The 14,488-nt window shown below is 41.8% G+C and overlaps 1 protein-coding gene across 1 annotated transcript in view; it reads right to left on the bottom strand.

Annotated features, from left to right (window-relative positions):
* Positions 1-14,488, bottom strand: part of cacna2d3a (calcium channel, voltage-dependent, alpha 2/delta subunit 3a) — a 113,865-nt gene that overhangs the window by 46,798 nt on the left and 52,579 nt on the right. The window contains exons 6-10 of the mRNA XM_041945390.1: positions 11,537-11,668; positions 10,200-10,411; positions 9,115-9,189; positions 5,061-5,150; positions 4,308-4,421 (exon numbers count right to left, since the gene is read on the bottom strand). Coding sequence (XP_041801324.1) covers positions 4,308-4,421; positions 5,061-5,150; positions 9,115-9,189; positions 10,200-10,411; positions 11,537-11,668 — 623 coding nt within the window. The remainder of the gene's footprint in view (positions 1-4,307; positions 4,422-5,060; positions 5,151-9,114; positions 9,190-10,199; positions 10,412-11,536; positions 11,669-14,488) is intronic.

Raw genomic sequence — 14,488 nt, 5'->3', positions numbered from 1 at the left:
TAACACTTCTAAATGATTATAAGCCCAACTCTAACTCTAGTTTTTACTCTAATAATACTTTATCTGAAAATCAACCTGGCATTGTTGCGATTGATTCTAGGAGAGCAGATTGAGGTGATATGCAGTATGTTTGTGTGAGAGGACAGACTGCTGCTCTCCAAGTCTAACAGAATGTTGGAGTTGTCTGTTCTTGGGGTGGTGGATTTTCTATTGGTGATTTTTCTAGTCGGACAGTCTGTTCACACAGAGAAACACTGGTTGGGTGAAATGCTTATGAATCTGGCCTGAACTGGGCCAAGAGCAGGCTGAAGCCTTTCAGAGGACATGGTTTGCGGGCCTAGCAGTGGATTCCCAGGTTGCACTGTTGACCCTCACATAGAAGAGGCAGATATTACTGAGGGAGTACCTCTCACAATTCAGGTTAGGAGCCAAGGCCACACGGAGACTGTGTCTCTGTATCCCAGGGCTGATGGCATTACCAGTGTAGGTTGTACTTCTGGCCCCACTACACATGTGCAACTGTGCTTCTCATTTGTGGGACTGAGCCCAAGGAGTCTCCCTTACAGGCTGCAGTGCTGCAGACTTGTCTCCAGACAATTATAGTTAGCCCTCCACCAGCGGGAGAACAGAAACAATGATGGCAAACGGCAGGCACTGCAGCCTAATGATGCACTGCCAAATGGTGGCGACAGATAAGTTATGGGCAGTGCACAAAGGATGGGGCACAAGCAGGCATGGCTAAGGTTTTGTGTGGCCCAGCATGTCAATCTCCTGAAGCTGAGGGGAGCACATGTAGCTCATTTCAAACTTTTTCTATACCTCACCTTCAAGGTCAGCCAATGCTGAAAAGGACAGACAGCATGCAGCATCGTTCATCGGCTGGCAGGGTTGTCTAGCTTCCCCTTGCCTCTGCAACATGGCCCACGGTTGTGGCTAAGGGCACAAAGCAAGCGGCCACAATCAGTGCTGGCCTTTGCGATGATTTTGGCACCATGGCCACCGTCTAAATTGCAAATCATGTGAGTCACTCTGGCCCAAAAAGACTCTTTGCTGTATTACAAAGAAAACTATTAGATGCAATATATTGTATACTGGCCTAGACCCATATGAATAAATAACAATTTTATGGCATTTGTGTGCAGGCAGTCGGCCGACTCAGCCAGAGAGAGATACTAATGTGCTATGGGCCAAATATGACTGAGGATATTTTTTTCAGTGTACGTGCCCAGTGATCAGCTTTGATTGGCATGAATCCATGCCATCTTGGAACATTGATATATCCAGTTTTCATAATACACTGATGGCACAACCCAGGTTTTTGTCCCTGAGGATGGTCCACGTGCCAAACACGGACAATCTGTCAGAAGATCAGCTGTTTGGGGACAGTCCGGCAGGACACACTCCCAGGTGGTTGAAGGAATTTGGCGCGACTACAGACAGAAAATAGTAGAAACTGATAGAAAGTCAAGGGCGACCACCACTGCTGTTTTAATCAATGCCATATGTTGTCCAGATTTTCCAATTGTATCATTTGGTGGTGAGTTTCTCAGTTCGCCGCCATTAATTATTGACCATTTTAGAGTGTACGTACATAAGGGTGTTGCTTTGCCAAAACAAGATTTTCTTGTGTTGTATCCCTGTAAGCTGTTTTAAATGACTGAACTGTGAAAAGTCTGATAACCCTCCAACATTTGTCGGATTAAGGATGTATTGCATTTTTATCATCTCAGAAAATATATATTTGCATGGATATATACTTGCTAGGATTGATTGCATCTGGCCCCTGTTCAAAAATGCGGATGGACTTCCTCTTCAGCCAAAGGTATGCAGAGTTATTATTATTATTATTATCATTATTATTACATCAAAATAGTCACACACGTCAGCAAATGCTCAGTACCATTTGATTACAGAGTAATTATTCTCTGCTTGTTTGTAGCGTGAGTGTTTTCCTGTGTTGTATTGTGCTGCACTGTGCTTACTTGCTCTGTATTGTTCTGAATAGCACAACAACAACTTAAAATACAATGTGAACCATGATTATGACAAACACACACAACACTAGTAGGCAACATGGAGGAGTATCATCAGCTGTCACTCAAGCACAGCTTGCTGAGATTAAGGCTTGCTTGTGTTTAGACGCATGTGTAGGTGTGCAAACATGTGCTTGTGTGCCGTGTTTGCAGATACATGCACATGTGTGGGCACATACTGTCTGGATGGGTTCGCACATGTGAGGTTTCAGGTGCAAGTGTGGGAGGGAGTGTGTTAGTGTGTGCGTCTGATACTTTCATATGTTATTTTAACTCAATTATTGGGATCAGTGTTACACATTAGCCTTCAGTTACACTAAAAGTCAAGGGGACCAATGCACTTAAATAAAGCACAACAATGGTCTTTGGGTGAACAAATGTTCAGCTCTTTGTATTGAGTTTCATTATGTATATTATGCTTTTTGATGTCATGCTACTACAGTAAAGACAAATGCAAAACAGTTTCTGAAATGTTCTTTATCTACAAAACGCAGTAATCTGAAAACTGTGACAGTATCTCTCTGAAAATAATGACTGGCTTAACATAAAAGAAAAAGTCGTTATGGAATGTTTTTGAAGTCTTTCAAGTGGTTTAGACTTTTCATCAGTAGATACTCTTTTTCATGCAAACGCTTTCTCTATGATCTTATGATATTTTCTCGATAGCTTTTTGGAATGAAGGCCATCTGCATGCAGATATCCAGTAACTTATTTGCATTCAGCTTTTCCAAAGCATGCCTACAGTATCTTCTCAGTGTGATGCTGTACGGTGGTGAGGCTGTAAGGCTGGTTGGGAGGAAGCCATTAAAAACCAGCAGCAGTGGGGAGAGTGACAGAGACCGAAGACTTCTATTATCAGCGGGGCTTCTTCTAAATGGAACTATCTAGCAGCCTTGTCCCCTCTCCGCTCACTGCTGTTCAGCCTTGAGGCAGGAGTGGGGGGGGGGGGGGCGTCGGTTGCAAACAGCGACCATCAGACACACAGAAACCAATGGCAATATAAGCGCAGCATTTAGAATAACAAATAGGCACCCATATCAATGCTGAGAAACATATGCTCAAACAGATTCAGTATTCAAACTGGCGAATAACATGTATTAAAACACTTACCCGAAGCAATGGAAGCTTGCTTTATTTAAACATATATGAAGTTTGACTATTTCATACTCTTATTTCAATTAAACATTTTAAAAGGCTGCACTTATGTCTTTGTGATCACAATCATGCTTTTTTTGATTGTGAAAATGTAGATGTGTCTGTGAATTATCTGTGAATCTGTCTATACTGTATTTAAACTTTAGATAGTAATTTTTTGCATTATAATTATATCATGTCATATAATTTTTGACCCCAATCTCAATAAGACTACCTGTATAATAAAAGATTCAATAAATATGTGTAGCCCTACAGTCACACGCATGCATGTATATGCAACGTGTCTTGATGGTGTGTGCATCGACCACTGCCTTTAGTACAGTACTTCTGTCTTCAACCTTTTAAGGGTGAAGACCCTCTGGGCTTTCTTTTACAGAAGAAAATTACCTAAGAATAACCCTCTTTCTTCCCCTCCATCTCCTCTCTCCTCCCATTTCATTTCATGGCCTGTCAGAAGAGCACCACAATTACCTTGCAGGACAGCAGAGAGACAGCTCAGTCCTCAGAGACAGCAGGGCCGTACTTAACTCTGTTTTAAAGCCCTGTGAAAGGACCCCTTACCGGGCCCGCTCAATACCTTCTGCTTGTCAAAAACTTTCTGTAACAACTCAGCCAAATACTAATACTTGGCAAAAATAGGCTCTGAAATGTGACAACAAAAAGCAGTGCATCCGTATGGGAAACAATGACGCACTTTAATCCTGCTTCCTCTTTCGGTCCTCCTGGTCAGTATTTCTTTAGAAAGAATATTTCTGATGTATATATTGTAATGAATTCCATAAGCCTATGAAACATCCTCCTCCTCACTCTTTCTTTTGATTGATGTATTTGACAGAGACTCTACCTGATCCCTTGGTATCCCATCATAATTGTGTCAAATGGATCTATTTCCTAATAACACATCTTCGGACAGCGCGTTCTCAACAGTGGCTTTTAAAGGTCTTTCATAGCCACAGGAGGCTATTAGTCCACTGCTCTTCCTCCACCGCAACAGCAGGTTTCAGGTTCATGAAGTTGTGAACGAGGCGTAATGGGAAATCACGCTCAGCTGACCTCACTTGACAACAGTTGCAGAACTAGAATTGCACAATAATGTGATGTGTGTGTTTAATATACTACCTTCCTCTCTGGCCAGTTATACTTGGCAAAGATGGCATCATATGTGTCCACTGCCCCATCTGTCACCAACATAATGGCCTGGCTGCACTCACTGCCCCTCCCAGTCTCATTGAACTGGGGATAGAAAGAGAGTGAGAAAGAGAGGGAGGTTAAGGCAGGTGAACAGAAACAAAACAAAGCTTCCCTGCAATATGAATAACACCACCAGTTTACCTCTACCTCTTTCAAACATGTACACTACCACACAGCTCGTCTAGCTGCTGTCAGAGAATGTTATGTGTCTTTACATGTCTTACCTTCCCGTCATGAAAGCTAACTGTGTTGCAAAAGCAAATGCAATAATAATAACATGCCCTCTCCTATACACACATGAATGCACACAAGCTACAAGCTACCTCCAGAGTGCATTACAACCTGATTACAGAGAGGAGTCATTAAGCAGAATGACAACACTTGTCATTGTAGTGCACACTCATGTTGTTGAAATATGAGCATTTAGAACAGGAAGACAAATGCGCGTGTGTTTGTGTGGATGTGTGTGTGATTAATTGCTTCTTCGTAATGAGGAGATGTCGAACCAGTAACCTGACTCATCAAGTGCCTTGTTTACTTGGTTTCTGCATGATTCTGTTGATTTAGCTATTAATTACAGCGCGCTAATTAATTTTGTGCATGCGCCGTTTCTTTCCCGTGTGTGTGCGTGCGTGCGTGCAAGCGCGTCCGTGTGCGATCATGCATGAGCGCATTACTTACGTCACTGAGAAGATTGAAGGCCTCAGTCAGAGCTATGTCTAACATACCAATGCCTTGAGCAAACAGCTTGTCGAGGTGCTCCCGGAAATGCTGGGAAGACAAAGTTTGGGGAAACGTTACAACCACGGTGACAAGAAGCCAGAACAGAATTGGAGGTCGTTATTGATTTTTGCCGAGGAAAAATAGGAGGCAAAGAGAGGAGATGGCAACAGTAAAATGATAAAAACACAAAGATATTGATTTCATTTACTCAAAACACAGAAAACCATTCACTGAACTTGATTTACCATCGTTTGTATGTGAACAGAGATCGCACCAATGGTCTAATGGGCTCTTTAATTCAGCCGTGAGCCACTTTTTACGGCAAACTGCCACATTGTCCGGGAGTGAAGTGTCACACACTGACTGAAAGAACTAAAATGACCTGTTTTCCCTCCACCTCCTTTCAGCTGACAGCCGTTCAGCTAAGTGTGTGTGTCCGCTCACAGCTGTGATCCTGCCGCAAAAGGTATGTTACGTTTGTGGCAATTAATGATGAGTTTAATGTTGTCTGCAACCCAACAGGTCTCATGTGCATGTCTCATTATTTGCAACACACACACACACACACAGACACACACACACAGTTCAATCTATTAATAGCTATTTTAGATGCAGTGGTTAGCATTTCAAACATTTCCTGTGGACTCTTCTCTATCCAGCTACCTGCAAAAACCATTTTCACTTGTGGAGGTGAGCAACCCTCTTACACACTGCTATATTACCAGCAGCAAGAGGCCTTGCACACAATGTTTGACTCTGTCTCTCACTTTTTAGGTTCTGGGAACACCCCAGACCTACACCCCCACCTACATTATCATCTTCCCAGCCTCTTATTTTTCTACCCTTTTCCATTCACTCACTCTGCATTCATCTCCTCCAGTCTTCTGCTCCTTACTGATGGGAGGAGAAAAGTCTCTCAACACACAGCAGGGGATCCAGGCAGCGTAAGGCCATATCAGAGCTTGCTCGCTTGGGAGCAAATGCACACATGCAACACACACACACACACACACACACCGGTGTAAGCACTAGCAACACACAAAAAAATGTGTGCACAAAAACAACCTCCAGCGTCTCTGACAACTCCCCCATATGGCAAAAAGACACAACCTTTCCTTTGATGTGGATAAAAAGGTTAATCGCTTCCAACAAAAGGCTGCACCCTGGAGCACAGCAAACTTTACCCACTGCATGTGAATGTTTGTGTGTGTGTGTGTGTGTGTGTGTGTGTGTGTGTGTGTGTGTGTGTGTGTGTGGGTTATGATCGAAGTGATTTGTCTCAGCACAGCGGGCTATGTTCAATCCCTGGTGCAGCAGTGTACTTTAAGTGGCAGATTCAAAAAGTGCGTGTGTGCACGCAATGCTGAATGTGCCCAACGTTTTGTGCTGCACCACAAGGCTCTGAAATGCACATTGGACATCAAATCCTTCAATGCTGCAGACACCTTTTATACTCACAAACGATCACAGCGGTCAGCTTAATGAAGCCTGGCCGCAGGAACAGAATAATGAATGAACAAAAATATCTTAAATTGCAGCTTGCTGAAGCCTGAGGTTTTGATTTTTATGGCAAGTTATTTATCTCAACATGGGGGCAGGTGCAATTCTGATAAATGCATGGAAAAGAGAGAGGAAAAAGACTTGTGAGACAAGTGAGTGCTGTGTGGTGGTGTGAGTGGGATTGGACTGCTTCAAACATTAAATCAACAGGTATTGAAATGATTAAATATGATTCCAAAAAAATAGCTATAGAACACAACATTCTGGGGCATATAAATAACCACCCATTGTTCTGTTGGCATTAGCTGATTATCTTGATTGGTTTATCTTGAAGTCAGTTTCAAGTCCTTTAAAAAAAAAAAAAACATTTTGCCCCACAGGAATGGATTTGTAAATTTACAGGTGAAAAGCAATGACCAAAATTCAGTTAGTTACTCCATCTGTCATCAGTTAGATGACTGTCCATCTGTGACATAACTGGAAACAGGCCTTCAGCCACATTTCAGACAACTGCTCCAGAGATAATGTCGAAAATCTGAAGCGTTTCCCTTTAAGGCTTGAAATATTAGCCAAGAACTATTGTGTACGTGAGTAATAATTGGACAGGATGGATTTTCAGATGCTTGCAGTGCAGCTAATTAGACAAATAACGACTGGTTATGTAGCCAGATGAATGTGTCTCCCATGGAAGCTTGACAACAGGTATTTCTAACCCAGTTGAAGTTTGGGTGTGAAATAACAGATTTTTGGAAAGAGAGATCAGCAAGTTTAAGTCTCCAGTGTGACAGTCACTTCCTGCCCCCAGCCGAAGTAAAAGACATTAGCCTTATCTACTGGCACAGACTGCCTTCCCCTCTTAGCTGGCTGACTCACACAACATTAAACTACCATCTGGAATTAAACACATAATGCTAATCCATATGCATAAAGTGTATACTCACTTAGAAATAAACATAAATTAACTTAAACACTAGGAGGCATACACACAGATATGAACACACACAATTGTGCAGTATTTGCACGCTGTGCATGGAAAGCAGTCCATGCATTTGCTAGTCAACAGCTGTGTCCCAAAGGTTTGGCCTGGACTGGAGGTAATAGAGGTGACTGAATTTAATACCATTTATAAATTGAATTTCTAAATGGACTTTAAGAGAATTTGGAAGAGATGGAGTTTTAGTGGGCACCTGGAGTTGGACCCGATATTGAAGGCAATAGAGAGGAGCATAGATTCTGAGGTAAAGAAGAAACACATGTAATAGTAATAGAAAGGACTCTCACATGTGCAATTTTAACGAAATCATCGTGTATGAACAGTCCAATCAGCACTACACTAAACTCGGTCAAACATACACACATTCCATCACCCACTGCCTCAGTTAAATACAAACCATGACTAAAAAAAGCACTTCACTAATTTAGCATTACATTCATACAACACTGTCAGACACACAATGGCCAGCGTAAAGAAAAAAGTATTCATATTCATATATAAGTATTCATATTCACATCAAAAGTATTCGTACACATGTATCAGAACCAGTGTGAAAACCTGGCACCTGCATGGCCCACAATGCAAAGTGGCCGCTGATTGAGGCTGACCTCATCAACCTCAAGTGATGGCAGTGACTCTGACTGGCCCCCCTCTTTGGATGACATCTTTTTCTGGATTAATTGCACATTTCAAACATTCTTAGAAAGCATATATGAACTTTCTTTGCACATTCCTGCCTAAACCGTACAGCTCTTCCATTTAAATTACATATTGTACATATTTTTTACAAAAGTTTTTCATACTTTATTGCACATTTTTTACTTTGAGCAGAGATGAGGATTGGCTGCAGGAGACTGGGAAACTCACTTCACTCCACAAGCCCAGTTGCAGTCTTGTAGTATTCATTCCCAACCAACGTTGCCTCAAGTTGCCATCACTTAAGGCAATTTATCCGATTTTGAACAACTCCCTCCGGAGCCCCAAAACATTTTATGCACAGTAGTATTCCATTAGTGTGGAAATCACTATCACAGCATCACCACTTGCACCATCCGGCTTTCTCTTTGAAGGCATAACTGGTCACGCACACACCCTCATTGACACACATTGTCAGTGTAGATTGATGTAACTATGTAATTGAATACCATACATACAGCGAAATATGTCTTACTGTCCACACTATGATGTGAGTGACATCTTTTACATTTTGTATATTTTCAACCACATAATGTATTATATATAGCTTGGTTTTAGATTATTGTATTTTTAAATTTAGAGTGCCTTGGTACAAGAATTTCACTGTGCATATCCCTGTGGTCCCCATTCAGATAACAATAACCAATATATTGCCAACCTCAAATTACTTTTCACTGTTGCAAATCATCTGCAAATGCGTTCTTTTTACATTTTCTTTTCCTAGACCTGAACCAGAGACTCTATCACAACAAAAAACCATTAATGATTTCTAATTGACTGTAACAGGAGAAAACAAAAGGAGAGGAGGAAAGAGAGACTTACATCTTTGTTGGTGACATCCGCTTGGACCAGAGTTCCATTTAAGCACGGCTCCACATAATGCAATTCCTCATTGTACTGAAAGAGCACAAAAGGATTAATTAACATCATCATTTTTAGTCACTTTAAATGTGCTGTATATATAGAAATGTTTAATCTAATGTTTAAAAAGGCAAAATGTGAAGATGTTAGAAACTTCCCTCATCTTGATGAAAAGCTCACACACACACACATGCACACGCTGTACAGTGCACAGTGTACCCAGCGCCTGCCATTCTGTGATAATACTCAACATTTAATGCATGAGTATGAATTAGACTTCAAAGTCCAAGAAAGAGAATGGAAGTTTGTTCTTTCAAAGGCAGCTATTTTGCCCAAATGTGTGTGTGTACAGCACATACACACAAAGACAGATGCATATGCACAAACTCTCACTGCAGCTCCTTTAGACTAATTCCACAACAACTTTTGCACTTCTGCTCGCCTTCTACGGGAGAAATTCCTTCATGTATACAGAAGGTAACCCAGTACAAGAGGCACAAATTGAAAGAGGAAATAAGAAACTGATGATTTAAAATGACGCATCCTTTTAAGGAGTGTTTGGAGAAAACAAAATGTTTCCACTTGATTGTCCAAATCCTCTTTTTCTTTATTTTTCAAAAGAATAATTTTCAAAACAACATGATTAGGATATCAAATGATAATGAAGACTTTGTTCTGCAGAGAAAGATGATGGAGGCTGGCAAAGTGTCTAGCTACATTTTGATGTGAAATAGCATCAGACGCACACATGTGCAAGTGCATGGTCACACACGCAGACACAGACACACTTCATCAGACTGAGATGCGATAACAATGGTTTGGGAGCCTGAGGCGGGATCCAATCACAACTGTCTCTTTTGCAATTCAAATCTTCATTCAGTTGACTGCTAATTGGTTGCGAGCGTGACAGGAGAGAAACCTGATTCGTTCCAGAATTTCCTCTGATCTACGGAGAGGATGTGGGCCTGTGTGTTCGTGTGTGTGTGTATCAAAAAACCTATAGGTTAAGTAGTTTATGTAACCCCCCCCCCCCCGCATGGACTTACAGCAATGATGTTAAAAAAGTCATCGTCCCCAAGAGTGTCCAGTATGGAGGAGACAGTCTGCCTGGCGATGGTCAGCCTGAGGCCTTTCATGCTGCCGCTGACATCAACCAGTATGACCACATCCTTTGGAGAAGTGGCAGCCTGGATGTACCACTTCCGGTTACGACAGTCAAAAGCTATGACCCCATGTTCATCCGGCTTCCACTTGATCCCTTGAAGAGACCGAGTCAGCATCACAAGTCAGAGATAAACGAGGTACTGCAATAGTGCTAGAGCTGCATAATTTGTACGAGAGGAAAACAAACTGTTACCTTGGCTGAAACAGAAAAAAGGGAGCCAGGAAATCTGTTCTTTGAGCCCTAAAGGCTTTCTGCCAAAGCACACTTCTTTTTCTGTCACAACAGATTCTTTCTAACACATTCATCATCTGCTTTTTAAAGCTTCCTCTGCGCCCGCAGAATGTAATTTTTAGAGATTCATTTCACCCAAATTACAATAATACATATTTTCTCACGTACGTCTAGTGGCATCTGGCCATGCAGATAGATATTTGAGATTTCTGTTGCTGCCTCAGGAGAATGGAGGTGAAGCTAGTGCTCAGAGGACGGGAAAACTTGGAAGAAACTCTTCCCATGTCCAAATTATACCAAATATCAACTAAACACGCTGTATTCATAAAGGAATAAAATACTACGAATGTAGCTAAGAGTCTTCATGCAGTAATGACTTTTTCTGACCTGGAGGCCTCCAGGTCAGAAAAAACTAAAGATGGACTATGAAGGAGACCTTTCGATTCAGAGCTGCACAGAATATACATACACATTTACATTTTTTAAATAAAAAAGCATAATTAAAACCAATTACATGCAGGATAAAAGACAAAAAAGGGGAGAAATGAAGCCTTTCCATGTGTTTTCTTATATTATGTGCCACATAGAATATCTATTCACCAATTCCATTCATAGGCCACTTTTCTTAATTATGCTACTTCTTATTTATTCCACTTCACCTGAAAATGTTAATTTTACCCGTCTCCTTCACCCTCTCTCTAATCTCTACAGACGCTCACCTGCCTTTCTTACCCCCTCTCCCCTCTTCTATCTACCCTCCCCCATCCTCCTCTCTCTCATACCCTCTTAGCCTCCAGTCTCTAGCTGTCAGTCACTGAAGATTCCCACATACCCCTCGCTCTGCTTAAGGGAGACAGCGACTTAATTACAAACACACACGTGCGCACACACACACACACACACACACACACACACACAGACACACACACACACACACACACACATCTACTACCACAAATCCATTCTCACAAGCAAACACACACTTACCTGGGTATTGCCTGAAAAAGCCTTTGGCACTGCCAAAGTATTGCCATATGAGTGATGGATCTCTCTCAAAGTTATCCACAAACACTTTATTCAAGGCCTCGGACCAGTACACCCCGTTGACAATAGCAGAGTCTAAGGATTGGGGGAAAAAAGAAGGAGAGATAAAAACAAGGAGAGGAGTAGAGAAAAATAATTAGAGAGATGGAAGGAGGATTATTCTGTCCTACAAAATGCAGGAGCTACATATTTGGTCACAACAGACTTGAATCTGACTTTGTGTCAGCTTTTAAAAAATGTTTTCCCACAGAAATCTTGTATTTTTGTGAAAACTCTAGCTGTGCAGTTTCTGCATTCTGGCTGCAGCAGCTACACTGTGGCTTGTGTGTTGGTTGGCCAACTAGACTCCTGGAGCAAAAGAGCCACATCAGGTGAACGCTATTGGCTGACTAGACTTAGAAGACCAGTGAGTAGGATTTAGGGGGATCTATTGGCAGAATATGGCAGACATGGAACATAATATTCACATTTTCATTAGTGTATTATCACCTGAAAACAGGAATCATTTTGTTGTTGTTGCCATAGAATGAGCTCTTTATATACACCAAGGGAGCCGGTCTTCTTCCACAGAGTCTGTCATGTTGCACTGTCATATTTTTATAGTAGCCCTGAACGGACAAACTAAATACTGGCTCTAGAGAGCACCTTTCGTTTCGTGGCATCCGTGGACTCTCCTATGCTTGGAAAGGGAGAGTGAGGCAAGGGGAATATAGTTGGTTGCAATCTGCAACCTCACTGCTAGATGCCACTAAGCTCCTACACGCTGGTCCCTAATTAATAACAACATTTCCTTATTGATTTGTCCTGAACTTAAAGAGACAGAAGCTAAACCCTGCAATCAGGATTAAGAAAAAAAACAAACAAACACAAATACTAGCTAACTGGCTTAGTAGGTGCCACCTCAGCTTCTGACTAGTGGAATTCAAGCAGTTTATTGTGGTTAATATTACGCTACCTTTAAATCACATATTTAAATGTGTGAAATTAATAATAAACTTATTATATTGATTGCAATATAAATAATAATAGCAGACAGATAGACATCTCACATAACAGAGATACTACATTTAATTCCTATAACCTCTCAACTCAACTCAACCAACTAGTTAAATGAACAAAATAGCTGAAAGAGCCCATTTTGCTAGTCTGCCTTTGCATTTCATAAAGATCATCCAAAATATTATAGAAGTTCTATGGAAATTATTTTGGGGTTTAAAAAATTGATAATTATAAAAAGAAGGAATTACAACTTTTGCATACACAACTTTGCTGTTTCTATAGTTACTGCTCTCTGCCTTTGTAGGGCAATATGTGTGTGTATGTGTCTCTGCATGTATGCCCATGTGCATCTAGACCATATAGCTTTTGCTTATAATCCTATCCAAACTGATTGTGATATATGGTGGGGCATATCCAATCATTGAAACTCCTTTTCAATTTACAGGCTGAGGGAGCCATGAATGTAACTGGTTAGCAACCAGACAGCCAAGCTTATCACAGCTGCTTACCACCACAATTTTGCCTGGTTCAGAGGCAGGGCGGGGAAGATGGAAGTGGAAAAGGATGAACAGACAGACACAGTTGTACAGTAAGACACATACACAAAGGCCTTTAGAGAGAGATTAAAAAAAATAAAGCCAGGAAGGCAGACAGAAAGGCAGGCAGAAAATTACCGGGAGACAGTCAGACAGACAAGTACCTAATGGACAGAGAGAAAGAAAAGCAGATAACAGATTTCACATCATCTCCTATGCTGGCAACATTGTTCTGCTGTCAACAGTCATGCCAATAAGCCATGATTGAATTAGTCTTCTGGAAGCCAGCACGCTAAAGCCCTCTCTTGATAGTAAACACCCATCCACCTCTATGGAGTGGAGTGGAGAGGAGGTTGGATTTGATCCAGGCTCCATTTACACAACAATACAGTCACTTCTGGTGCAGTTTGAGTGTCTATTACAATCTGAGCTCGTCGTGATGAGGCAGAGAGTACGGGCTCTACTTCCCCCTAAGCTGTCATTTAAATTCATCTAAACTAATGCACTCCTTAATTCAATCTGATCAAAGGCGCTCTCATGATTCTATGTATTCATACACGCCCGTGTTCTCAGATGAAAGTAGAACTGCAGTATGTAGGTTTACCACTGCACCAGTCGGAGCAATGTGAGCTGAAATTAACTTCATGTTATTAGGTGAGACCAGCAGCTCTATAGCTCGCTCTGTAGGTTGGTCATGCCAGTTGGCTAAAAGGGGGCATGACAGTGGCAGTGGCCTATTGCAAAAATGTGCATAACGTCCAAATGGATTCACAGACTTGCATAAGATTTTGTGGAACGGTTGGCAATGTTCATACCAAGTGGCAAAAAGGGTGTGTGGCAGAGGGGCTGGGCTAACTTCTACACAGATTCATGTAAATGACCAAACATACATGCTCACACGTTCACATACAGGCATACATGCACATGGATGCATGCAAGCGATTGTGCATTCACGCTTGTTAGGTTACTTATGATGATTAAGGAGGAGGCTTTCTGAAAGAGGAGCGAGGAAGCATGACTAGAAATGACGGGCGTGTGTACGAACACTCCTTCATCACCGATAGCGTAAAGGTGAATGTGTGGACGTTAGAGCGTATCGACCTGCTGCAGATGTGTGCATGACCTCACTGCATCCACGGCACATGTTCTTGTCATGTAGCATCATGAAGTATTGATGGCGTGGGCTGTGTTTTGGTTGAGATGTGGGTTTAGAAGATGGATGTTTTGATGTGGTGTGTCCCTGCTGTGATTAATCTGCGGGGGCATGCAGCTCTCTGCTATCATGGACTTAACCTCTAATTCATCTCCGCTGCCACCAAACCATTTATGATGAGGTGCACAGGCTGCAGCCGGCTCTTCA

Source organism: Chelmon rostratus, chromosome 10, assembly GCF_017976325.1.
Source record: "Chelmon rostratus isolate fCheRos1 chromosome 10, fCheRos1.pri, whole genome shotgun sequence".
Lineage (NCBI taxonomy): Eukaryota > Metazoa > Chordata > Actinopteri > Chaetodontiformes > Chaetodontidae > Chelmon > Chelmon rostratus.
Note: the sequence above shows the minus strand (reverse complement) of the source record. Positions and strands in the feature narration are given on the sequence as shown.